At 55.4% G+C, this 26,457-nt stretch overlaps 2 protein-coding genes and 1 non-coding gene across 4 annotated transcripts in view; 1 reads left to right on the forward strand and 2 right to left on the reverse strand.

The window, feature by feature from the left end:
- Positions 1-351: 351 nt before the first annotated feature.
- On the forward strand, positions 352-425 carry Trnat-ugu (transfer RNA threonine (anticodon UGU)). The gene has a single exon. It is a non-coding gene; the product is annotated as a tRNA-Thr (tRNA).
- Positions 426-6,500: 6,075 nt separating this feature from the next.
- Positions 6,501-17,077, reverse strand: Lrrc32 (leucine rich repeat containing 32). Of its 2 annotated transcripts, none has more exons than XM_027942488.3 (3): positions 16,987-17,077; positions 12,633-12,723; positions 6,501-9,834 (listed from the first exon to the last, which is right to left on the reverse strand). In XM_027942488.3, the coding sequence occupies exons 2-3, from the start codon at positions 12,717-12,719 to the stop codon at positions 7,930-7,932; spliced, it is 1,992 nt and encodes a 663-aa protein (XP_027798289.2). In that variant the 5' UTR covers positions 12,720-12,723; positions 16,987-17,077; the 3' UTR covers positions 6,501-7,929. The 2 variants fall into 2 exon arrangements, with proteins under 2 accessions (XP_027798289.2, XP_071472614.1); XM_071616513.1 differs by lacking the exon at positions 16,987-17,077 and adding an exon at positions 16,169-16,339.
- Positions 17,078-17,237: 160 nt separating this feature from the next.
- The window catches only part of LOC114098618 (guanylate cyclase D-like), a 46,194-nt gene continuing 36,974 nt past the window's right edge, over positions 17,238-26,457 (reverse strand). The window contains exon 21 of the mRNA XM_027942867.2: positions 17,238-17,482. Within this exon, the coding sequence (XP_027798668.2) occupies positions 17,238-17,482 (245 nt within the window). The remainder of the gene's footprint in view (positions 17,483-26,457) is intronic.

The raw sequence follows: 26,457 nt of genomic DNA on the forward strand, positions 1-26,457 counted from the left end.
TTTTAAGAAAAATCAATAGGGTTCTTGGATACAAGATAAATATACAAAAAATCAATTACCTTTTTCAGTTTATACAACAGAGAAACGGAAGGAAATAATGATATTGGCAAGAATTTTAACACAGGAATAAATTTAACAAGAAAGACAAAGTCCATATGAAGAAAGCTATACAATCTTGTGAAAGGATGCAACACAAGATCTGAACAAATGGAAAAACAGGACCATGCTCTTAGATGGGAAGACATACTGTCATAAAAATGTCAAACCTCCTCAAATTAATTCCAAATAAAGGGCAATGATTTCAATGTTTATATGGAAGAATAGATGCCTTAAAAAAAAAAAAAGTGGGCTGGGGATATAGCTCAGTTGGTAGAGTGCTTGCCTTGTATGCACAAGGCCCTGGGTTCAATCCCCAGCATCACACACACACACTATGTAAAATAATAAATAACAGTGCAAGAGGATTTGCCTTGCCTTGCAGGTATCAGAACAAACTCTAAAACCAATCATTGGGATATTGGTATAGGAATAGAGAAATAAAGCAGTAAAACAGCAGAATAGGAAATTCAGAAGTAGATAAACAAACATCTGTATCAGAATTTAATATTTGCTAGGCTGGCCTTGCGACCATTTAATAAATGGCACTGACACACAGCTGCTGTTCATTTGCAAGTGAAATTTGATAACTACCCAACTTCATAACCAAAAGTACATTTCAGATTATTTAAAGACTTGAATGTAAAAACGAAAACAAGAAAAAGATCTTATGAGAAAATTTAGACAACTGTAGGAGCAATCTTCATAAAACTTAATCAAACTGAGACACTTTAAAAGAAAAGTGAGGCTCTAGAAAACACGGCAGAACAGAAAAGAACTAAGCAGAGTCAGCAGACAAATGACAGAGGTGGAGACCAGCGCTATGAAACGTTAGTCCAACTTTAATATTTGCACAGTACAGTGATGTTTTACGAATGGACAAGGAAAAAGGAACTCAATAGAAAACTAGGCAAAGGACAGATTGAGCAGTTCATGGAAGAGTTAATACAGATGGCGAAGAGACAAAAATCTCAGATACAGAGTAGGGAAGTCCAACGAGAAAGAACAATGAGGGACCACTTTACACTCAAAGCTAAAACTTGAATTTCTGGCAGATAAGCAGAGGAGAAGAAACTAGCACATATTGTGGAAATGTGAAACATTACTTTTAAAAAAAAGATGTTTTATTAGAATTATGTGTGTGTGTGTAAAGTAAATTTAACCTACATATTTAATATATAATTCTAGATCAATGAATATATGTATATGAACATATGTGTGTGGGGGTGTGTGTGTGTGTGTATGTGTCCTTCTAGGTATTTATCTCACTGGAACACAACCCCAGAGAAAACAGGCACATGCAAAAGCATTTTTTTTACAGCATGTTTATAGTTGTAAGAAAAGATAACAAAGGAAGTATCTTTCAAGAGTGAATAAATAAAGGAATATTAACACTATTGGAATATTATTATGTGCAGTCCAAGATGAATCAGAGCTCTATCAGTTTCTTGGGTAGAATGCCTTTGAAGTACTGTGGATTTTTAAAAGAAAGCAAAATGCCAGAGAGTGTATAGAAAACAATTTCACTTTTATAAAACAATGATCCCAAATCCTTAATACCGGGTACACAGTGTATTGCAACTGTCCACAATTACTTGATCGTGGAGAAAACAGGAAGGGTTATGTGTGAGAATCTTAATATGGGTTCCCTGGAGTGAAAGGGGCCGAACTTGCAGGCTGACAGGGTGGTGGGGAAAGGAGGGAGGCCAGACAATCATCAACCAAAATAACAATAACAATAATCATTTAAAAGCCAGGGCCTTTGGAGCTAGTCTCTTTCCCCTTGCAACCTAGTTAGCCCTCTGCCCCACAATGCGTGACTCCTGGGGCCCTTGACCATCACCCCCTCTGTCCCGTATGTGGCCTTCCATGGTGTTTGCTATGACTCCAGAATGGGACTCGAGGTACCGAGGCGCCCGGCTGGGGAATGCCTTCCGTGCAGAGCAGCAAACCTCAGAGTTCAGTCCCTGCTCTTCCCAAGCACTTTGACAAACTCATGGGAATGAGGGGAAGAGGCTATGGGAACACTGGTTCCCTTGCTCTCTCAATTCACATCCTCCCAAGTCTCAGCCTTCAGAGCACATCCTCAGAGGACTCCTCTGAGTCCCTCCCCATCCAAATTGTCTCCCTGTTACTTCCTTTCATAGCACATGTCACAATTTGCCATTGTTTTTTTTTTTTTGTTGTTGTGTGTGTGCGTGTGCGTGTGTGTTTAATGTCTATTTCTTTAATAAGCTGTAAGTGCCTCAAAGAGAGGGACCTTGTGCGTCTAGCACCCAGCACCCAGTGTGGACTGTGGCAGGGCTCAAGAAATATTGGTTGCTTTCATTAACTTACTCACTCATTCTCTTTTTCCTTGACTCACTTTTTCATTCACTCCTTTCTTCATTTATTCCCTTATTCATACCAGAAACATGTGCTATTGGCCAATGGCTTTTCCCACTCTGAGTCTTCTACTTTATAGGTGGCTTTTCTTGGGGCGAGGGTAGGAGTGGGGACATGACGGCAGAATTCTGGGAATGCATCCACAACTTGGGAGAGCAGAGCTGGGTGAGCTGGAAGCTCTCCACGCAAGGAGGGAAAATTCCAGAAGGCTGGAAGATCTGAGAGGAAGATGCTAGAGGATCAGATGACACACGCTGTCAGTGATGGGGTGGAGGCTGGACAGAGGCAGGCTCCCTTCTGTGCCCAGGATCTCCCACTGCCCAGCTTGACTGCCTGGTCCTCTCCCCGTGTGTATGTGTGAAATCCCGCCCTTCCTGTGGGCAGTCAGATATCCTCCAAGTCTCCCTCACTCCTCCAGCTGCAAGGGCTGTTCCCATCTGCACATTCCCTAAGCGCAAACTCTGGACCTGCCTCAAGAGTGACCACTTCCTAGCTTGGGCTGTGGTTTTACCTGTTCCCATGTGTCCCGCAGGCCCAGGATCTAGCACTGTGTGGTCACTCTTGCCATGTTGGCCTGACAAGTGAACACCTCTGTGAGTTAGGGCAAGGGTGATGGTTACGAGCCCATTTTACAGATGGGGAAATGGGGGCACTGACGAGTGACATGGCCCTTGCTCCCAGGGCAAAGGAGTAGCAGAGCCTAGGCTCGGCCAAGTTTCCAGTCCCAGAGGCAGGGCTTGTTCCAGGACAGCCTGGAAGGACGTGGGGGCAGGGTGGGGTGGATTGGAAGCTGGATCCTGAGAACCAGCAGGCCAGAGAGATTTGGAGTTCAGATGGCCAAGTTCAGGGAAAGCACAGCTGGGGAGGAGCCAAGGTATTTATTATGCTTGGTCTCCAGCTCCAAACAGAGCTGATGGATGGAGCCGCTCCAGTTCCTATAAACAGTTGGGGCCTCCCTCCCTGCCACCCGCCACCCCTCCCCATTCTCAGCCACAACTGTTTCCAGTGAGATAGCGGGTGTGTGTGTAGGGGGGGTGACCAAGGGAGGAAGGAAAAAAGGAATGAGATAGGACCAAAGAAGGGAGGGTGGCCAGCACACATTCTTACTTTGCTTCCCCACTGCCTGCTGCTGCCCCTAGACGGCCCACGCCCTGCGTCCTGCTCTGGGTTCTCTCCAGGTCCCTGGGTCTGTCTGAGGGCTGGTCTTAATCCCATGAGTTTATAAGTCCTGGAGGGCAGGAGCCATTCATTCAAGAAATCTTTTCTGAGCTCTCTGCCTGTGTTTATTCACAGGCCCTGGGGACACAGAGAGAGAACTCCTGAATAGGGCCTCCCTCCCAGAGCTGCACCAGTGTGCTATGACTAAGGTGGCCAGGGCTGAGGGCCAGGAGGTAAATCTGGGCAGTCCTCCTGGAGGGGGTGGTAGGGCAGGGGTAGGGAAAGGAGTTTGCGGGCAGATCAGTGGGTGAGACGTTCCAGGGAGGGAGGGGGAGAGTCTGGCGTTGGGGAGGTCAGGGTGCAGGGCCACTTAATGGTTAAGATTGCTGGCTCCCTACGGGACAAACCTGGGTTCAAGCCTCAGTTCTGGAGTGTCGGCTTCTGTAAAAAGAGAATGATAACAATGGAAGTCTCTCCAAAGTTAGAATCGAACACGACAGTGAACATCAAGTGCTCAGCACCGGGTCTGCTCAGCACCGGGTCTGCCCAGCCATGCTCAATAATTGTAGGCTCTGAGCACATTGTGGGAGGCAGAGATGGGGGCCACACTGTGGGAGGCAGTGATGGGGGCTGGGGGCAGCAGGCACCTGGTCTCCTAGGCCCTTGTGAGCTGCCAGAAGGACAGGGGCACAGGAAGCAGACACCGGAGCCCAGGCCTGGGGGACTTAGCACCTGGGGATGAGAAGATAGGTAGCTGGCGTGTGCCCAGCCTTGCTGGGGGGTGCCATGACAGCTCACTGAATTGAACGAACCAGTGACACTGGGCACCCGAGGGCCTCCCTGGAACTTGCTGAAAGCTTGGGAAGCCGGATGCTCTGATGACCTAGTTGGCAGCTGTGACCATGTTTGGCTGAAAACAGGAATTTCTGCCTCACTAGGGGGTCTTGACCAGGTGAGCAAACTGCCCTGTTTGCCAGGAAAAGGGGTCAGGGGCCTGGTGCCCCTTGGCTGCATGCAAGGCCTGCAGCCCTGGGGCTGAGCTTAGCCTGTGCTGCTGCCCGTCCCCAGGCCTTCACTGAGAGCCCACAGGTTGCACCACCCCCTTCACCCCGCAGCACCACCCCATGAAATAGGCATTTATAATTGTTCTTTGGAGAGTAGGGGAAGCAGGAACTGGGAGGTGAGAGGTCACAGGCCAGAGAAGCTGGTTGGAGAAATCAGGAGGAAGAGCTCCAGAACCAGGGCCCAGGTGGCAGCAGGCCCCAGGGGGAGACCAGGGTGCTTGGGTGGGGACAGAGAAGCATCACTGAGGTGGGCTTGATGGGGTGGGGGCAGGTAGGGGAAGAAGCGTGGCTCCTGCAGAGGAGGGGTGCCTGGGTGTCAGGCTGCTGAGTGGCAGGTGGTCCCAGAGGACAGCTCCAAGGGCTGTGGAATGGGAGATTGAAGGGCTGGGGGAGGGGGATCATCCCCTGCCCCACAGACTTGGCCTCCCCAGTGGCTTCTGCCCCTCCTCAGCTCCAATCCTGGTCAGGACCCAGGGATGCTCTTCCAAGTTCAAGCTGGATCTGCAGCCCAGTTGCTCACTAACTGAATTCTCCAGACCCTGGGAGACCTCTGGCTGGGGACAAAGGGTCGAATGTCCAGGACAGGTGAGGCTGGAGGCAGAGACGTGGGCATTGAAGCAATGGGGTGGCTACAGCGGGGACGGTGTCCTGGTGTCATCATTTAGAGATGGCTCATGGAAGATGAACACATAGAGGGGATGAAAGCAGTGGCCTAAGAGGGAGGGGACAACTTTTGAGTGTTGGGTCTCAGATGTCAAGGGTGGGGTCAGGATGGGGAAGGGGTCCAGGAGATAGATAGGGTCCGAAAGGTACACCGTGTTGGCAAAGAAGACCCCAGAGGCCTGAGCCAGGGCAAGGGGGGTGGGCTGGGAATGGGAGTGGCGGTGGCCGAGGTGGGGATGTGATGGTCTTTGTCTGATGAGCAAGACTTGAGACCTCCTGAGATGGGGTAGGGAGGGGACACATGGCTGCAGAAGGAAGAGAACAAATCTGTCACCGGTTTCTCAGTGTTGGGGTAGAGAGCAGGGTTGTGTTGGGTGTGAGAGGACAGAGGTGTAACGGGATCATAAAGGGAGCTGAGGCCCCAAAGTCCAGGGTGGTGATGGCCCTGAGCCTCCATGTACCCCAAGAGACATTCCATGAAGATTGAAAGACTAGAAGGGAAGTCGGGAGGTCAGGGTTCAAGTGCACACACTGATGTGAATTGCCCACGGCAAAAAGGAGGCTGCAGGCCACACGTTTCCCCAAAGTCATATTTTAATACATTCATGTGGTTATACAAAGAGCTGGTCCCAGGGCCTGGGCCGTGGCCTGGCTTCTGGGAGGTGACAGCAGCATGGTGTAGTGTTTTCAAAGGTCAGGCCCAGGGGCCAATGCCGTGGCCTCTAGGCCTGAGAAGAGTGTCATGTGCAGTAGCACCTGTGGTCATGGTCCCAGCCAGGACTTTGTGCACCTGGCTGCCCCTCATACCACCAGGGCTTCAAGCAAGGGTCCAGCCCTGGATCTGCCCATTGGCCTTGGTTTCCTCATCTGTAAAAGAGTGCAGAGAACAGCATTCTGATCTTCTCATACATTCATACGTGTCCATCATGGGTCAGACCACGGACCAAGCACAGGAAAGATGACTCTGGCTGGTCCCAGCGCTCTCCTCCTTCCCAGACAGCTCATGACTCCATGGTATGAGCAACAGGTATTTATCTAAGTTGAGCCTTTCTACCTATTTTCCTGGCAAGGGGTGGGAATCTTTGCATGATGAGGAACAGAAAGTAAGTTTGGAACTGGCATTATCTTGTGATGTGACAGATGAGAGAGAAGGACACCACACAGGTCCAACCCCGAATTTTGGCAGTGCTCGAGGTTGAACTCAAAGCCTTGTGCACGCTAGGCAAGCCTTCTACCACTGAGCCACATTTTCTTTTTTGCAGGCTGTGTCATTGACTTGTGCAGCTATGAGGAGGTTAGACTCCATGATCTCAAAATCCAGGCTGTGCTCAACAGAGGGAGAGGGAATAAGAAAACATAGGAGCAAAAACAGGAAAAGGAGAAGCCACATCAGTCTGCAAAGGAGAGAATGAGGGAAACTGAGGCAGAGGAGAAGCACAGGGCCTGTAGCTGCCTGCCTTTCTCCTGCCTGGTGGGAGAGAGGAGGAAAGGGCCCACACAGCACAGGATACTCAGGCTCTGTTCAGGCAACACGGAGCCACTCAGGCCTGGAAACAGAGGATGTGGGTTTGAATTTCAACTACAGCATTTCTTAGTTGCGGGACCCGGGAGGGAGACTTTGGGAGAGTTGTCTCCCCTTTTGTAAAATGAGGATAAAATACCAGACTCTGGGAGTTGTCACACAGAGGGAGACGGTGAGGCTGGGGTCTGCATCTACAGGTGGCAAGCTGTGTGCAAAACAGAACCAGAGAGCTAAGGCTTGAACTCGGCTCGGCAGCCAGGATGGGGCTGGGATGGAGAAGGGGCCTGGGCAGGGGGTGGGGGATTCAGGCAAGATCGGGGTCAATGTGTGCAGCAGGAGAGTGCCAGGGTGGGAAGGACCTATGGGACATCCTGGCCTCAGCCCAGAAGACCACCTCTTAACAAGACTCTGGGGCTGCTGCAGCTTGCCTAACTAGGTCCCAGACACCCTCATGAGGCTCCAGTTCTCTTCTGGTCACAAGTTCCTCATTTTCCAGAGAGGCTGGAAGTCATTATCAGAATATGTGACAAAACAGTCCACTTGGAAACATTTCAGACCAATCCTCCTGAGCTTGTGGCCCCCTTGCCCTGGTATGGCAGGGGCAGGACTCTCCACCTGGGATTGGCTGGGGTTGCAGAGCCTCGAAGCCCTGGGCTTCCCCACCTTGAACCCCATCCTCTGCCCAGCTCTGTGACGACCTCTCCTCCTCAGAGTGCCGCATGTGTTTCATTCAACTTACTGCATCCCCAGTCCCCAAGAGCAGGGTGTGGCCCAAAACAGATGCTCGGGGAGGACTTGCTGATCCTGGGTCAACATTATTCTCTGCTGTCCCTGAAACTGCCCAGCTGCAGTTTCCACAGCTGGACCACTTGAGCAGCCTGGGAAGTGGGTCACCTTCCCACGCAGAAGGACGCACAGAAAGGAGCCCTAGGCTGGGAGCTCGAGACCAGGGTCCTGGGACACCGGCTCACGGTGTATCAGTCCCCACTCTGCTCTGTGCCTCCAGCTCCTGCACTGACCTGGAAGGGTCCCCTGGCTCCCTTAGGCTTTGTACTGTTGGTTGAATTTCTGCCGGCGGACACAACAGCAGGTGGCCAGCGTGGTGAGAATGATGGTGGAGACCAGTGCGAAGGTGAGGATGATGATGAGGTTGACATTCTTGAGCCCGCCCTTTTCACAGTCCTCAGGACGCACGTGGCTCAGGGACACCTCTGCCTGGGAGCCAAAGCGGCAGATCAGGTCCTGTGTGGCGTCCACATCCACTCGGCCCTGGTGCAGCTGGGCTGCCAGCCAGCCATTGCCACAGCAGCTGAGCGGATTCCCCTGCAGGTAGAGGCGCCGGAGGCTGGTCTCCAGGCCCCCCATGGCGCTCCCTGGCAGGAGGCTGAAGCTGTTGTTCCGTAGGTCCAGCACCTCCAAGGACACCGCCTGCGTCCAGGCAGGCAGGTGGCTGAGGTGGTTCTCAGCAAGATTGAGCCTCTTGAGGCAGCTGAAGCAGGGCAGGTCCACCTGCAGGACAGTCAGCCCGTTGCCCTGCAGCTCTAGGACCTCCAAGGAGGCCTCCAGGCCAGCCAAGGCTCCTGTGGCCACATCCAGCCCAGGGTTGGCAGAAAGGTCCAGCTCAGTAAGCGGGGTGTGGAGGAAGGCCCCTGCCCTGAGCATCTCCATCTCGTTATCTACCATGTTCAGAACGCGGAGGGTGGGGATGCCAGAGAAGGCCACGCAGCCTGGGGGATTGGGCTCAGCTGCACCCCCGCAGGGATTCACCCGGTTCCCCTGCAGGTTGAGCCTCTGCAGGCTGGCCAAGCTGGCAAAGGTGTGTGGTGGCAGGTCCTGCAGGGCATTGTCCTGGAGGAGCAGCGTCCGTAGGGACCCCAGAGCTCTGGCACCCAGCTCCAGCACCTGGAGCGCATTGTGGCTTAAGTCCAGGAGCACCAGGCAGGGCAGGGAGCCCGCATGCGGGGCCTTAAAGGCCTGCAGGCAGTTCCGGCTGAGGTTCAGAAAACGCAGAGAGGTCAGGCGCCCCAGGAAGCTGTCCGGGATGAGCTCAATCTCATTGTAGCTCAAGTCCAGGTTCAAGAGCTGGGAGAGTGGGTAAGTGCTGGTGTTCCAGCTAGGGTTGGAGAGGGGCAGGGCTGACCAGCCCTCCGAAGGCGCGTGGAGGCCCTCGCTGCCCTGGGGCAGCCCAGAGGGGAGCCGGATAAGGTTGTTGGACACGTTCAGGTAGATGAGATGCGGGAGCGCGGCCAGGTCGGGGAAGTGCAGCAGCTTGTTCTCCCGCAGGTCGAGCCAGGCCAGCTGGTACTCAGCCGGGGGCTCGGGGGCTGTCTGGAAGGCCTCAATGCTGTTGCAGCTCAGGTCAAGCACCCGCAGCTGCCGGAGGCTAAAGTCAGAGATGCAGGTGAGGGAATTCCTGGAGAGATTGAGGTGGGCCAGGCGGGGCAGGGCCTCAAAAGCCCCGTCCTCGATGTCCATCAGCACGTTACTGTGCAGGTCAAGGCGCTCCAGCGCAGGCAGGCCCCAGAAGGTGCGGCGACCCAGGCGCGTCAGGCTGTTCTCGGCCAGGGAGAGCGAGCGCAGGCTGGGTGCCTCGCCCAGGAGCCGCTCCACCAGGCCACTGTACAGGCTGTTTCCAGACAGGTCCAGGGAGGTCACGTGCAGCAGGGTGCCCAGACCACTGGCGTTCAGCGCAGTGCCCACCGCCAGGCGGTTGTGGGCCAGATTGAGGTGCTCCAGGTGGGGCAGGGCCTGGAAGACTCCCGGAGGGAGGAAACTGATCTCGTTGACACTCAGGTCCAGGTGACGGAGTGCTGTGTAGAAGCCCAGGGGCAAGGCCACGATGTCCTGCAGCTGGTTTCCAGAGAGGTCAAGGGCCTCGATGTCCAATGGGAGCAATGAGGGGACCTGGAGCAGGCCAAGGCCCTGGCACAAGGCCTCCTTCTCCACCTGAGGAGGGTGATGGCGAGGAGAGCAGCTGGCATTAACGGGTGCAGTAGCAGGTGGAAGCAGACAAGCTACAAGACACACATGTCCCCCACCCAGGCTTGGGTCAGCTCTCCCAGGGACTCCCAAGATGCTAGACTGTCCTCACCCAGCCTAATGTCCAATGACCCCCCTGTGCTCCCTGCCCTGTCTCTGACACCTGTACAGTGTTGAGCAGAAGGGAGGGACTAGAGAAGTCGGACGGGCAGATGGATAGAGAGATGAAAGACGTGAGGACAAGTGAGCTAAGGGCAGCAAGGTACTGATTATTATTACTCCATTTCACAGGAAGCTAAGCCAGGTCATCACTCAGTGCGACCTAGAGCCAATGAGCAGCAGGGCCAATGGGGGACCAGGCTTCCTGGTTCCATATCCTGGGTCCCCTCTACGGCCCAGAGGGTTAAATTCCCAGTGCTAGACCGGAAGCTATGTTGGAAAAGAGGCTTCCAACCTGCAGTGTGTCCTCCTCTCCTCGGTTTTTATTTTGCTTTCCACCCTCAGATCTCATTCAGGCTCAGGTTCCATGGAGCTCCCAGATGTGACCTCCTTTCTGCAGCTGTCACCTGCCCCCACCCCATTAAGTGCCTTGCTTCCCATGGCCTGGTGCAGCGGCAGGCTCTGAGGTAAGGTAGGGAGAGGGAACGGGGCAAATGGTGGCCGGGGTACCAAACAACAGTCTTTGGTGACAGGACTGCAGTGTTGCTCTGTGACCTCCATCACGTCACAGTGCCACTCTGGTTTCTTATCCAAAGTTCCTCATCCCTCCCCAGCCACCTCTCAGCATTTGACATTGCACTTTTGGGCCTGAGGTCTCATAGATCCTCAGAATAGCACGGGGTGATCTGTTACCATCACCCTTACTGATAGAAATCCAGGCCCAGAGAGGGCCAAGGAGACATCAGGATCCCCCAGGTGGTGAGGAGGGAGCTGCCATTTAACCCAGGCCGTTTTACAACCAAAGGCCCCACTCCTGTACCTTCTGGGCCCAGAATCCTGTGCAAACACGGGTCTTTTTCCTTTTTGGTGTCTTGCAGACCCCCAGGAAACCCAGCCTTTGCCAGCAAACGGTCTGCCTTCCACCACCACCCGGCTCAGGCCTGCTTCTGCCCCAGCGTCTCTGTCTCCACTGACCCCTTGGGACCTACTTCCTGCCAAAACACTGCTCCAAGACTCCACTCAGAAACTCTTGTCCTCCAGGGGGAGTCCAGGATCCTCAGCAAGGCATTCAAGGCTGTCTGTGGCCACTACTAACCTGTCCCCTCACCTCCTCCCTCAGCCCAGTCCAGCCCACATGCCTGGTCACACCCTCCCCTGCCCACTTCTGGGCCTCCCCTGAGCTGGTCGTGCCATCCTTGACCAGATCCATGGTGAATTCTTCACACTGGGCTCCAGCCTCTCCTCCGCTAGGGAGCCTTCCATGACTGCACCATATAGTGGCTTTGCCCCACTGAACCGCGACCTTTTGTGTGAGGATTTGCTGTCAGTGAACTCAGAGCAAAGAGGGCCTGGTGTAATTGATATGGATGCCAGAACCTTACCCACAGAAAGAACTTAGGATATTTCTGTAATGAACAAGAGTCACAGATAACTGTGACTGACACCAAGTCGGTCACCTCTCAGCTGGGAAAGAAAAGGGATGATCTGTATTCTCAGGTTAGAGGTGGAGACCAGCAGAGCAGAAAGAGGACAGCCCACCCTCCTAAGCAACTTTGCAAGACCCTATCTCTAACATTAAAAAAAAAAAAATTAAAGCACTAAGGATGTGGCTCAGTGATTAAGTGCCCTGATGCCCCTGAGTTCAAACCCTGGTACCAAAAAAAAAAAAAAAAATCTCAGAATGACCCAGGGGCAAGAAGAATGGTGGCTTCACAGAAGACTGGCAGGTGCTGCCACCAGCCCTTCTGGTCCCTGAAGCAGTGGCCCATTCTGTGTCCAGGTGGAGCTACTGGAAGGCTGTCCCTTCTCCAACCCAGGCTCTGCCACTGACTTCAGCAACTGCCCTGCCTTACAGGAGGACCTAGGTAGTCTCTTTTCCCTGCACCCTGCAGGGTCACAGGGCTAGTCTCCCTGGCTTAGAGCAGGAGAAAGGAATCAAACCTGGTCCCTGCCCTAGAGAAGTTATTAGTCTGGCAGATAAGACAGGCTCAGACCCTCCCTGGACCACCCCACATGCTCAAGATGCTCAATATTGAGATGGAGGAAAGCTTGGGGCTGGCAGGAAGCCAAAAGAGAGAGCAACCAGGCTAGGTTAGCCGGGGAGGCTTCCTGGAGGAGGCAGCACTTGACCCAGCAGTTCTGAGCTCTGAGTGGCATTTCAGCAGTCAGTCAAGGAGGCCAGATAGGGGGAGGGATTGGTCCCAGAAGGGACCAGTACTGAGAAGCCCCTTCCAGCTGGCCCATCCCACCTTCCCTACACATATTCATATTCTGGATTCCCCAGCTGGGCTACTGGCCTGCAGGGACAGTAAGGACTAGAGTCTGATACTGGCCCCACTGTTCCTTCCTGAATGATCTTGGACAAGTCACCTAACTTCTCCAAGCTGGGTTTCCACCTCTGTTAAATGGAAATAAGGGGGCTTACCTGGCAGGATAGCTGAGTAAGCCAGTATTAAAACATTCTAGTGAGTGCTCATTGAATGCAAGGTAAGCCCCTTTCCTCTCCTGACTTCCCTTATATCCAGCTGCTGGGGCTGGGGCAGCAGGTCACCCTAGGGCAAGGGTGGGGTGTGGTGGCCCTCGCCCTGCCTGGCAGAGCATCTTACCATCTTACAGGGCAGCTTGTCTCGGTGCTGGGAGGTAGCCAGGCCTTGGGTCAGCACAGCCAGGAGCAGCAGGATCTGGTGGCTCATGACTCTGTGGAGGGCGGGGAGGAAAGGGCCACACTGTGAGACCACGGGCTCTTCCCCTGCAAGCCCCACCTCCTACCTGTCCTCGCCTACAAAAAGGTGCCGTGGACAGGGCCGGCAGCAGATAAGACACAGTTGCGCAAAGGCCCGGGGGGGACAGGCCAGGTGGGCCACGACCCGGGGGAGGCAAGAATTTTAAAGCAGGGGGTGACCAGGTCTGATTTGGATTTTCAAAGGTCCCTACCTGGTGGGAGACAACCTGGAGGGGATGCACAGGACACAGAGGGACCTCAGAGGCTGCCCTGGGCTAGGGCTGGGGGGTAGAGGCCTCTGACTTGGTTTCTACCCAGGCCATAAGCAGGCACCCCCATTCCAGCCTCAGGCCCCCCCAGCAGAATTCCTCCCCCCCCCCCCCCGCCCCCTACCCCACTCCCCGCCACCCCCCTGCTTTATTTTGCTCTTGCTCTTTGATTCTCTGGTTCTGGAGCCCCTGCCATTGTTCCTGGACTGGGCTCAGGCCTCAACAGGAAGCCCCGCCGGGGGCCTGCCCTGCCCAGCACTATCCCTGCACACTTCCCCAGGAGCCAGGCCCCACTTTCACTGAGGCCACCACTGGCTGTGCAGGGCGACAGGCCTGCTGGGACTGCCCTCCCCTCCATCAACCTGGGATGGGACTGAGGGCACCCAAAGGCCCCCAGCAGGGTGGAATCCCACAGCTCCCTCCCGAGGACCTGAGCCAAGTGTTGGGGAGACACAGATCGACCGGCTGACCTGACGAGCTTGTTCATTGAGTCACACCTTTACTGACTGCTTCCTCATAGCTGGCTCTGTGTTGGGACAAAACCGAGCATACAAGGGAACATAATGGGAACAGAGAGTGTTAACACAGAAGGACGTCTAGAGCCCTCCTAGAACCCTGGGCTCAGAGGCACCCACTGCTCTCTCATGCCTCTACTAACTGCTGTGTGACTTTCCATAAGTCACTTTACCTCTCTTGAGTTTGTTTTCTTTTCTGAGGCTAATGACAGCCTTGCCAAGTTTTGTTGAGGATCAAATGAGATATATTCCAAGAAAGTGCCACTTAGCCTTTATGCCACTTATGCACTCTTCTCAATACTTTACAATTGGTAATTCATTTAGTCCCCCCCAAAATTCAATGATTTGGTTCCATTATTACCATTCTCATTTTACGTAAGGATAAACTAAAGCTCAGGTTAACTCACAAATCCAGGGTCACCAAACCTGCTAAATGGCAGATTCAGGCAAAATCTGGCTCCTGGGTCTATGCCCTAAACCTCTGCACCAAAAGTCTCCCACCGGGGGTGCTTGATCAATGAGTGCTGCACTGGGACTCTGAGGAGGCTTTGCAGGGAAAGGGCCTTCGAGGGCTTATCTCTGTCAGAACCCACTGGTGATGAGTTTTAAACAAAGATGGCTGCGCTGAGGTTCTTTCCTGCTGGATCACTAGGGGCCAGGGTGACATCTTTCAACCCCTTCCTTGGTTTCCTCAGGCCACAGACCCCACCCACAGTGCGCTCTCACCTGCACTGCAGGTTGCCCTGGAAATTTTGTTCTGTTGTTAAAAAGTGTCCACCACCGAGTCTGCCACACAGCGGGCTCAGAAAGCCCCTGGGAGGCCTTCGGGGCTCTGGGGACCGTCACTCCCGGCCAGCTCTCCTCTCCCACTCCGGGTCCTGGACGCCCCGTATCCTTCCTTCCCTGAGCACTTTCCCAGGGCTCCAGACTTCACCCCCCACCCTCCAATGTGCTCTTCACTTCTGGTTCTTCCTCCTCCTCCTCCTCCCATGGCCTCCTAGAGAAGCCTTCTTTGGGTCCCCAAGTCTGGGCTACGGTCCTCCTCTCTCCTGTGCTCCAGGCCGGGAGCTGCAGGGAGCCAGCAGCGAGCACCCCAGGGTCTGCTCCCCACCCCTCTAGGAAGTGCCCCAAGGCAGAGGGGCATCTGGGCAACAGAGGGATGCTGGTGACCCCAGTCCCCCTTGGCTCTCCTTCACCTCCCTGCCGCACTCCCTCCCCCACCACTGCATTCTGCTGTCCTCCCTGAAAACAGAGCCCACATGGGCCACCTCCTTCCTCCATCACTGCCACAGACAGGTGCCACTGTGACCCTGGGCCTTGACCACGGCAACAGCCAACCCGGGTATTTGTTTCCATGCTTCTACCCGCACCTCTTGGGATCGGTCCTGCTCGAGCAGCCAGAGTGCAGAGGTAAACCCTAGATCAAGTCGTGATTGTCTGCTTTGAAAATTTCCATTATACCCAGGCTATGCGAGTCTCCTGATCTCCAGCTATTCCTCCCTCCCCTCTCAGTGCCAGCTTTCTCCCAGCGCCTCCAGGGGCCTTTGCCCTTGCTGCTCTCTCTGCCTGGAATGCGCTTCCCCCAGCTCCTCATGCGTTTTACTATTTTCCTTACATCTCTTATTTTCTGAGAATTTCTTATTCTGGGGGAACTGAAACCTACTAAGTAGGTGCTCACTAAATATCCCATGAACAAAATGGAAGAATGGGGGAATCACAAGGGGGTGGGGAGTGCCAGGTGAGGTTTAGTTCTGAGCTTGAAGGTAGAGATGCCAAAGGGGCCCTTATTTCCCTCTCCTCTATCAAATCCCACCCCACCCACACCAGTGTGGGCATCTGCGCATTCAGAAGGCAAGGTCACTGCAGCACATGGGAACTCTGAAGGGAAGAGGGCGCTCAGCCCTGGGCCCCCCTCAGCAGTGGCCAAGACACAATGCGTAGTAGCATTCAAGGCCTCCTCTCCCTCACACAAGAAAGGATGGATGTCACTTAGACCCAGTCTCACATCCAAACTCCACTGCTCACCAGCCTCACTCCCAACAGCAGGTCCCTTAACCTCTCCAGGCTTCAGGGTCCCATCTACAGGGCAAGTAGTCTAGTTTCCATTCTGCCGCTACCCCTACAGCCATTGTGACGATGTGGTGGAGACGGCTATAGAGCTGCCTGGGACACTTAAGTGTCCTTCCCAGGAGGTGTAAAGGCCAAGCATCCCAGATCAAGGGTATTGAAGAAAGAGGCCCCAGGCCTGCAAACAAGTGGCCAGGCAGGAGAAGGCAGCAGACACGGCAGGACTCTAAGAGAAGTGCTAAAGGAGAGAGAGAGAGAGAGAGAGAGAGAGAGAGAGAGAGAGAGAGAGAGAGAAATGGGGGTAAGGAACAACGCCTACAATCAAAAGTCCACCCCCACTAAGCAAAGATGTTAGATACTCTTCTAAGCACTTGACCTAATATCACTTATTTAATTCTAAAAACCACCCGAAGAGGCAATTATTATAATTCCCATTTTACAGACCAGAAAACTGAGGCACAGAACGGCGTGAGTGCTTTCTTCTCCAACAGTGCTGGGCCCACTGCCGCCTAGAGAACCGTCCCCATTTTTTGCCCACAAGGAAAATGAGGCTCAGAGAGGTCACTTACTCAAAGTCACACAGGCAGCAAATAGCAGAATCAGGATTAGAATCCCCAAACAACTGTTTCCATTACATCAAGCAAGATCTCCCTCCATAACCCAGCCAAGGAACCCAGGCTCAGGCACGGAAGCAGCCGGCTCACAGTCCAGGCGCCTCAGGTGTTCTCTCAACAGCTCTCGGCCTCCCTCTGACAGGCAGAGAGGGTCCTGGGAGAGCTGCTGCGGAGGTTCACAGCGAGCAGTGAATCACCGAGGGCAAGCCCTGTTCTGGAGACATGTGCATCCCACGGGGGAATTAGACCTTAACCCAAAGGAATGCGGCTGTGATGGCGGAATCTCAGGCAGCCAGGGGTGGGGGTGGGGGGTCTTCACATCTCACCCCCATAAAGAAGGCTGGCTCAAGCCCCTGGGAGGACGGTGGGCGCCCCTTTCAGAGAGATGAGCAGGCTCTCCAGCGCGGTGGGATGGGAAGCCCACACCCGGCCTGGAGCGGAGGGCGGGAGACCTGAATTCAAATCCTGATGGTCCCTCCACTAGCTGGGTTTCCTGGACAAGTTCCGGGCTGTCCGCCACAGTTTTCCCAGCTGTCAAATGGGAATGCCGGCCTCACCCCTCTGCAGGTAAGATCCGCTGAGACAGGCAGGCGCCTTGGAGATTTCTCGGGGACCGAGGAAGGATCAACCCCAGCCCCACGCGCGCAGTGCGGGCGGCGGGAGGGGCGTGGGGCACCCCATGGGCCGGCCGCAGCCGGGTCGGCGCCCGTGCCCTCGAGGGGCGTGGGACCACGGCTCCCCGGGACCCGGCCTCGCCCGCGGGGCGCTCCTACCTGGCTCAGCGCGGCCGCCGCTCCTCTCCCGGGCAGCCTCGGCACATTTTGCGTAACTCTGCCCCAGGTCCCACCCGCGCCAGACCCCGGGGTCTCGGCCCGAGGAGGCACGGCCGCTCCTGCGCCCCACGGGAGCCGGCCGCGAGGGGGCGGCGCTGGCCATTTAAATACCTCTCCCGCCCGCCACGCCCCCTCGGCCCCTCGGCCGCGCGGGGTCCTAGCGCTCGAAGAGGCGGCCCCTGGGACGCGGGTTACGGGGAACCGGTGGTGCGGGGGTGGGGTGAAGCATCTTCTTTACGCAGGAATCCCGGCTGGGAAGGGGCGGGAAGAGAAGGGTCCGGCTGAGTCCGGAGAGAGGAGGGTCTGGAAGGAAGCGCGGTGGGAGCTGCGCGCAGGGGCAGCTGCACGTGCCGATCGCCGCCCGAGGCGCGCGGGGTTCGGACCGGCGGGGGCGCCAGGAGCCGCGGGTCCACCGAGGAAATCCGGCGCCGCCGCACTTAAGCTGGGGCGGACGGGAGAGGTGACTGACGGCAGCTGAACGCGGAAGGAAATGACCCTTCATTGGCCCTGGGGCGGCGGCAGAGGGGGTTCCCCCACACCACGGCCATCCTGCATCATCTCCCGGACTGTCAGTCCCTGGTTTTCAGATGAGAAACTGATATTGGCGTCGGGGGCAATTAATATAAGTAAAAATCAGCCCCCGAAATTGGCTGAGACTAGTTAGGTCCCCATTTATGGTTGGGGAACTTGAGGCTCGGGAAGGTTATATGGCATATCCCAAGTCACACTGTTTATAAGAGGCAGGGGTGTGAGCCCAATCTGCCCACAAAGCTATGTCCAGGATAGTTTGCATGTTGTCAGGGTTTCTATAAGTGCTGTCCCGAAGCGAGGTGACAGTATTCTTTTACTTCTGTGGTTGGAGCAAATCTTCCCAAAATCTCTCCCTCTTCTAGGTGCTCCAGCCCTACCAGGAATCCCTGCTGGGAAGAGGCGGGAAGAGAAGGTACGTAGGTGGGTGGTCCTTGGGGGAGATCCTGCCCTCCAGGATCTGGTTCCAAGGGTAGATTCCTCTTTCTCAGTGGTTCTATTTCCTGATGCTCACCAGGGCTGAAAGTGGGGCCAGATGCCTGGTTTTACAGACCTGAAAATGACCCACCACCCAAGGGCTTGTGGCAAACCGGCTGAAATTGGACTCAGAAGCTGGGTTCTCTGAAGCATGCAGAGCTTCTGCCTTCTCCTTCGCCCATCCACTCCACTGTGGAAACAGACCTGAGCAGATGGAGGGAACCCACAGAGACATGCTGTGACAGGAATGGCCCCAGGGCTTGCGGAGGTCAGGGAAGGCTTCCCAGAGAAGGGAACCAGAGCTGCCATGAGGAGATGCCTAGGAGGTTGCAGGAAGGGACCCAGCAAGTCTGGAGAAGGGCATCCAACCCCACCCACTTCCAGCCCCACCCCACCCACCTCCAGCCCACATGGGCTAATCTGTGCCCACAGGAGTCCAGCTGGTCCATCCTGGTCTTTCTCTGGTGCTAACCCCTATCTGGTCAAACAGAACCTCAGTTTCTCTATATATAAAGTAGGAAAGGTATTAGCTACTTCTTGGAGTTGATGCCATATGTAAGGACAAGGAATCCAGGTCAGGGCCTGTGCCCAGGGGGTGTTCGGTAACTACTCTGATATCTATTACAGTGTTTGGTTGATACTTCTGTTATACCCTGAGGGCTTCCTTTTCCAGGTTCTATTCAAGGGGGCGAAAGGCCAGGAAAATGCTTTGCAGCTGCCCTGTGCTTTGAGCAGATCCAGGAGTCCTGAGTTCTCTGCGACCTGCAGCTTTCGCTCAGGCCCAGGCTAGCTGAGCCCTGCCTTGCCCTTCCTGGGTTGCTGCAGAGCAGAAACCACTGTGCTTACGAAGCTTGGGGAGAGCTGCAGCAGGGTGGGGCTGGGGCCATGGTGGTGGGGGCAGGGTGGGATAGCAGCCCCCTTGCACCCCTAGAAGCTGTGGTTGTGGTTAGATGGTTCACCGGGTTCCACCTTACTCTGTCCGGATGGGGCTCCCCAAGAGTTGGAGATGTGTGGGCATCCACGTGTGCCCACCCACTACAGATGCCTCTTGGGACCAGGGGCTAAAGACTAGGAACTCCTCGGCACCCTTCCTTCACCCCCTCCCTTCTTCAGCTGTCACTTTATGTGTGACTTTTGGCAGATTGCTTGATCTTTTGACCTCAGCGTGTTGATCTGCAGAGCAAGGCTAATTCTATCACTGAGGTCGTGCCCTGATGGGAGGGCATGTGGAATGCGTTGAGTGCCTGGTGGGGCCTCGCCTTGTATTTGCTCAGAAAACATCATCCCCCTTCCCTGGTGGGCCTGGGAGAGCTGCTGATGTCTGTGCCTACTCTGTGGACCTCCCAGGCCAGATGGGAGCGGCCACGAACACAGAGGATGACTGAGTCCAGAGGCCTTGAAGGCCACATCCAGGAAGCTGAGCTTGAGTCTGCAAGAGGTAGGGGGTGGGATTTGCCAGGCAACCATGCGGAGCGTAGTGATCTGTTAAAGGCCACAGAGGCCAACTTTCCACACAATACTCTTAGCTCCTGCTCACACGCAGGTTCTAGGAGAACTTCTGGGGAGTTCTCCTAGACAGCCTGTGTGGATGCACAGCTCAGACTCCACAGTGTTGATGTTTCTGCGGAAATTCTTGCAGTCTCTCATGTATTGGTCAGTGAAGACAGGAGACATTTCTTTTTCTGGATCCTCATGACCATCATTCTGAGACAGTGCCTCTCAAGCACCAAGTCAGGTTCAAGGCTCACTGGGAGCGTTTTGTGCAGATCAGGTTGAAACCTCAAGATCTTATGTAGGAGTTAGTGGCCCAGAAAGACAACAATGTACACATCCTGTGTGGCCTTAGAGAAGTTGCTAAACCTCTCTGAGCCTTGCTATCCTTATAGAACTAGAGTGGGAAAGACTATGGCACTCTGGACCCCAACTCAGTTTTCTCTGCTTTTTGCCAGTCACTCACTACAGACCAGTCCTTCCTCTCACGTGGCAAATCAGAATAAAGACAGCCGTAGTCTTCCAATTAGGTGCCTTTATTCTCAATTATTGGCTGGAAACTGAAGTTCACAGAATTTAAGTAACTCACCCAAGTCACACGGTTTTGGAGTCAGGAATTGAACCTGGGTGGGTCTCTTACTTCCTAGGCCACATCTCAATGCAAAAACGTGACTTGTCCTCACTCCGGGCCCCTGCCCAGCACCCATGTGGGCCCGTGGGAGTCAGGGAGTTCCCCATCAGCCCTTATTTGAGCCCTGCCTTCTGGAGCAGAACCCTGGGTTCCCCAGTTCTTCCCCTGCCCACCCTCCTTTGTGCCCACAGGCAGCTGGGCTCAAGCCATATCCCTTGTGAACCCCTCCTGAAGGGACAATGGGAGAAGGCAGCGAATGTGTCTGGGTGTCAGCTACAAGGATTTTGTGAGCCAAAGGCCAACACGGGGTGCGTGGGAAACAGATGCCGTAGGGACTGGGGGGGCTGTGACTCTGAGGAACGGCTGGTATGTTTCAGTGAAAGCAACGAAGGCTTGCAGAACCAAGCCTGCTGCCAGCCATCCACCAGGCGAGGACATCATGGCCCCTTTTACAGAGGAGGGACCACCCCCCACAGTGGACAGGGAAGGGCACGGCAGGTGCTCCCATCTGGGTCCTCAGGCTCCACCGGCCTCAGCCCTGGTGCGTGGCCAGAATTTGTGTGGCTGTTCTCCGTGGGGCACAGATCACCCCTCACCGTGCCACTGTGCACCAGGCAGGGGAGCAGGTGCCGGTGAGGCCCAGAGCCCCCCTTGGCCTCCACGCAGGAGACTTGTGGCTCAGAGTCCCATCGGTGAGTAACTGTGGCTGGGGGCTCTGGAGGCTCCCCGAGGCCCCCCGGGACGGGACGGGGAGATGTTCAGTGAGAAAATTCGAGACTGGGTGAGCCAGGCAGGGCAGGATTAGAAGCGTCTCCGCGGCCTGACTCTGTGCTGAGCCGTGGACCGTGAAACCACAGCTTTCTTCTGCCCCGGGGCTGCTGGGAACCGGGGGCTCGTCTCTCTGAGCCTCACCACTCCCCCCCCCCCCCCCCCCCCGGTTTTACTCGTCTGCAGGTTCACCCCGGTGGATCCTGTTTTTGAGGGTGCCAGATTCTGCAGCCTGGGCTTGGGTTGTGGTCCATGAGGCCAGAAAGCACCAACTCCAAGCTACCAACAGCCACTGAGCCACGCCCAGGGCCAGGCAGCTGCCTGCACATGAGTCCCTGAAGAGGGCACCGCTGGGAACAGGGTACAGGCCAAGGGGAGGCGGGCAGCCCTGAGGACAGCCCTGCCCCAGGGAGCTGCTGCCCAAGCCATTCTCCCTGGGGTGTTTCCTCAGCTGTAAAAGGAAGGTGGTCATCCTGCCAAGTTCAGGGGGTGGCGGGCATGGTGCCGTGGGAAGGAGGAGGGCACAAGGGCTGGGTAAATCTGACGCTTGGTACCATCTTCCTCATGGGAAAGTCCACAGTCCATGGTTGACTGAAGGGAACTGATGGCAAAGGAAGCCCCCCCAAAGTGGGAAACCATGACCGGAAGTCCTGAGAGGCCTGGTCTGGGCTGTGGGGGGAGCTATGTCAGGTCCCTGGCCCTTTAGGCTCAGTGCACCCAAGTCAGCTCCACTCCAGTGAAGCCTGGGAGGGCTGTGCCCTGGCAGAGGTCCCCTGGTGGGCACATCCTGCCTCCAGCCACTCCCGCAGCTCCTCTCCCTTGGTGCAGACCAGGGTTTCGGGTTCCTCACTGGGCTGAGCTCCTGTCTTCCTCAGAGTGGTCAAATCCCCAGGGCCTAGCAGAGTGTCCAGAGAGTGGCTCTCATGCCCCTGGGTGATCCTCACAGATAATGGTCACCTTCCAAAGTTTCAGAGAATGCTACTTGCACTCCAAGGAGGATGACAGATTCTAGGCTCAGAAAGGGTAAGGATGTCGCCCAAGGTCACACAGTAAACTGAAGGTCTGATTCTCTTGCCCCAGACTGGATCCTTCTGCATGCCTCGCATGGGGCACTGCCAGTTCACACGGTAACCTCTTCAGAGGCCAAGTCCAGTTCTTCTCAAACTTGAGAAAGTATCAGAATCCCCTAGGGCTTGTTAAAATAGACTGCTGGGCTCCACCCCCGGCTGGTTCTGTAGGTTGGAGGTGGAGCCCAGAATCTGCATCTCTAGCAAACTCCAGTGGTGCCAGGGCTGCCGGTCCACAGACCACCCTTCGAGAGGCGCTGGGCCAGGAATGCTATCACCACAATATCCAGGGAACAGGGGGGCTCCGCGGGGAGGCTGGTGCAAACCCTGGCCGGGGACTCACAGTGGGGCAACCTTTGCTAATGAAATGGGGGTAATAGTAGCCCCTCCCTCACTGAGGTGCAGAAATGAGGGAATGAAGTACAAGATAAAGGTGAGCAGATTATGCATTTGCTTATCATGAGTGATTTCACCAGCTGGGCCCGGCAACTTTCACGTTCCAGCTCATTCGATCCTTATTGTACCCAATGAGGCGGATTTTATTATCATTCATATTATTATGAATGTCCAGTCACCTTGCTCCCCTGTGCACTGGGGCAGGGGACCTGGGTTGGAGGCCAGAACTCAATTCCACTCAATTACACTATATTCTCCATTTTGCAGATGACACATGAAGAAACCCAGAGAGGTTCAGTAATTAACTTAAGCTTGTACAGCCAGTGCAGATGGGTCCAGGCAGTGGGGCTCTGGTGCCTACCCACTCATTGTCACTTGATAGAGCATTAATTAGCCATTAGCCAAAAGAGCAGATAATCTAAAATTTCTGGGTGTTGATCTGTATTCCCCCTCCCACCATAGGTGGGGTGAGGAGGGCCTGAGGAGGGCCTGAGGAGGGCAGAGTGGAGAAAGGGAGAAGCCTAAGTTTTGGAAAGAGATCCACCTGGGACTCTGTTCTTGCTGTGCCACTCTGCTGTGTGCTCTTGGGCTGGTCTCCCCACCTCTCTGAGCTCATCCCATCTCTGTGCAGTGGGGACAAGGATGCATGACTCTGAAGAGTGAGCTTGTTTGTGACCAGTGCCTGCCCCCCCATGGCACTCGGGTGTCAATGGCACAGCTGCTTGGGTTCCTAGTGGGTTACTGATGGCACCCATAGAGCCTCAGTTATCTGTCTGATTTCCTTTGGGGAGCTCCTAGAATGGTCTGTGAAGCTTCTCCTGGGCAGTGCAAGGGGGTGGCCATCCCATTCTGCAGGGGGAAGTGGAGGCCCCCCAAAATGGGTGGGAGGGTGGAACCCAGTCTCTCCCAGCTCTCAGCTGCAGACTGACGACCTTGTCCTATTCACGGTGCCCTCCTCCTCGGGACCCTGAGGCCTTCCTGGGCGCTGCAGTGCTGCCTTCAAGGGGAAGCTGAGGCTTGAGATGTGCAGTAGCTAGCTCGAGGTCACCCAGCCAGGAGGAGACAATGTGGGGTGGACCCTCTGCTGCTGGACACTCTGCTCCCTCCCCATGACACCGCTCCATATGCTACTGGGAGCCCCACGCGCCCCACAGACAGCATGCCTGGAACCCACACTTATCCGCCTCCATGTGTACCTGCAAAATAACACAGGATGCGGGACCACAGCTCATGGGAACCACAGGCATGCATCACCTCACATAAAAATGTCACACAGGCGCATACCGTCACAGACACCAAGCCTTTTAGAGACACCCTCAAAAGTCATATAGTCACACATGCTGAGACACACACCCCGCACGAGTCCAGCTCACAAATACGCACAGGAAGCACCAAAATGTATGTAAGGTGCGTGCCGCGGATCTGCGAAGCCTGCAAGAACACCAGGCCACATGCACCACACACGAACCCCGTGCAGCGCACACCCCACAACATAGCAAGGCCTTAAGATGAGCAGGTTCCCCAAATCCAGTGCCCACACCCCAAGACAGCAGGGAAAAGCCGTGGTCTGGACACGAGGGTGCATCTGCACGCACTGGTGCTTGTGCTCCTGGGAACCCGGCTATCAGCTCGGATTGCACGTGACTCGGATTTTCTCAGAAGCAGACCACACAGGAGTCCAGTGGCTTTCACTCCAGCTGACATCCTGGGATGTAAAAAGGGAGAGGGGAAAGGCCATCGTTTGGTCTAAATAAGTCAGAGACTGCCGTGGCCCCTCTGGGAATCCAAGATGAATGCAGATGGGATGCCGGGGGCTGGCCCAGGTCTCTGGATCCCGTCCCCTGAGGGGTGTCCACAAAGCCAGCTGCTCTGCCAGGCACCCTCTCCAGCTCTGGAAGCTTGGAAATGGTTATCGGCCTCTTCCAGACCATGGACTTGCCCAGTCACCTTGCTCCCCTGTGCACTGGGGCAGGGGACCTGGGTTGGAGGCCAGAACGCAATTCCCCAAGACAAACTTACTCCTGCTCTTGTCAGGACCTGCCCGCCTTCTGGGGGCCGGGCTGTGCTGCCTGCTGGGCCCCCTGGGAGCTCCTGAGCCCCACTCCTGCAGGTTCTCCCACTGTCACCTACAGGCTCCGGTTCATAACCCCCTTCCAGGCTTCCCTGGTCCCCTCCAGCCACTGCCTGACCCGCCTGTCCCTTCCTAACCTGTGAAGCATCGCCTTCTCCTCACTTCTGACTTCACTGGTATCCAGACCCCTCATTCCACCAGTCTCGAGGCTGGCCTCCATGGGCAGCACTGCTGTGGGTGGTCAACCTCCCCTGGCCATGGCCACATTTTCCGCAGCCGCCCCTCCCTCCTTCTCTAATCGCCCTCCTCCCTAGCACCTGTACTGCCTGCTCCTGGTGCTCCTCTTGGCCCCGACATTTCTCCCTCCTCGCCCTCTCCCCAGGACAGCACCCGGGCCAGAGTCCCCCTTTCCTGTTTACGTGTCCACCCAGTCATCCTCCACGGGCAGCCACGTGGACTTTCTCTGAAACACAGCGTTGACCAGGTGACTCCCCTGCCTAAAAGCCTTTGATGGCACCAGGAGTCAAAGCACGGGCCATGGTTCCCATTTCCTGCTCCTATGTGTCACCCACAGGCATCCTCCGTCACCCCCTCTCCGTCCTGCCCTCTCCCAGTCTGTTCGCGCCTCTGCCAAACTCCCTCTCCCCTCAAACCTTCTCCTTCTTCCCACTCTCCCTCTTTCTTCCAATCCGTGCCCCTCTGCCTGCCCCTCTCCCTCCATCGAGGGCTGCCTGAGGCGGGGGCTGTGGGATCTCTTTTGTGGGGTTCTTTGCCAACAGCAAGAAAGTCAAGCCCGCTGCTGGAAGGGGCTCCTCATGCTGGTGGACCACGGGTCCGGGATCCAGAGCAGGAACTGTGGCAGCAGAGGCGAGAAAGCCCCCTCCCCTGGCTGACCCTGGATGACCACAGGTCATGGGCTTCCCTGCTCTTCATTTACCCATAGTCCCCCTGACACTGTGGCTCTGACCTTGACCTCTGTCCCCAGAACACTCTGGCATCTGCCCTCTCAACTCCTCCATCTGCGACCCAGACACCTGGCTGTTGGCCCTGGCTCCACCTGGGACCCTCTCCTCACCGGCCTAACTCCTCTGAACCTCACCCCATAACTCACCCATTTCTGTGACTGGGTCCCCCCCCCTGCAGTGGGTGACTGTCTGTGTCACCTCTTCCCACGTGGCCCCTAAGGATGCCAGAGTAGAGCAGTTGGTGGGGCTTGGAGTCGAGGTCCATTTCTGCCACTGGCTTGCTGAATGACCTTGGGCTGAGTCTTAAGAGCTTCATCTAAAAAATGAGGAGACCAATACTTACCTGGTGTGATCGTAGTGAGGACCCAATTGCAGAGATATTATTCTTGTTAGTTTCCTTTTTTTTTTTAGTGAAATTTAGCTCCTCCATGGGCTGCCCAAGGGGAGCCTTGAAGGTAGCTTGTCCAGGGCCTGGGAGACCTGGATCAGCCCGTTAAAGGTTTCCTGAGCCTTTGATGATACTACAGCTGCTCTTGGGGTAACCACCAGTGAATCAGGAAGCTGAGGCTACGTGTTGGTGGGACCCAGGGGAGTTTGGAGAGAAGAGTGCCTGGGGCGTGCGGGTTGGGGTGTAGTTCCGTGGTGGAGAGCTCACCTAGCATGTGGGTGGCCCTGGGTTCAATCCCTAGCACCAGGTAGGAAACAAAGAGGATGATGGGAAGAAGACAGGGAAAGGGGAAGGGGCCACAAGGGAGGGAGCTCTGGGCTCCCAACCGAGAGGCTGACTGCAGGGTGAGCAGCCGCTGTCTTAGACAGCTCTCCATTTCTCTCTGGTGCGCTGGTTTAAGGGCTGTATCAAAGCCGGGAGTGTGGGCTGAAGGTGGACATGGGGGGAACAGAGACAGCTTGCCCCAGGCCCTGTTTATAGTAACAACCCTGGGAAAGAGCAAAGTGGATCTCACGATGGTCCTCGAACCGTGCGCCTGACACATGGTGACAGAGAAGGTTGCAGTCTCC

This window comes from Marmota flaviventris, chromosome 9 (assembly GCF_047511675.1).
Source record: "Marmota flaviventris isolate mMarFla1 chromosome 9, mMarFla1.hap1, whole genome shotgun sequence".
Lineage (NCBI taxonomy): Eukaryota > Metazoa > Chordata > Mammalia > Rodentia > Sciuridae > Marmota > Marmota flaviventris.

Excerpts from the sequence above, each read along its gene's own strand:
- Lrrc32 (XM_027942488.3), bottom strand. The coding sequence starts at position 12,719 with ATGAGCCACCAGATCCTGCTGCTCCTGGCTGTGCTGACCCAAGGCCTG. Across the intron at positions 9,835-12,632 it reads ACAAGCTGCCCTGTAAGATG|GTGGAGAAGGAGGCCTTGTG; the intron begins GTAAGATGCTCT and ends CACCCTCCTCAG.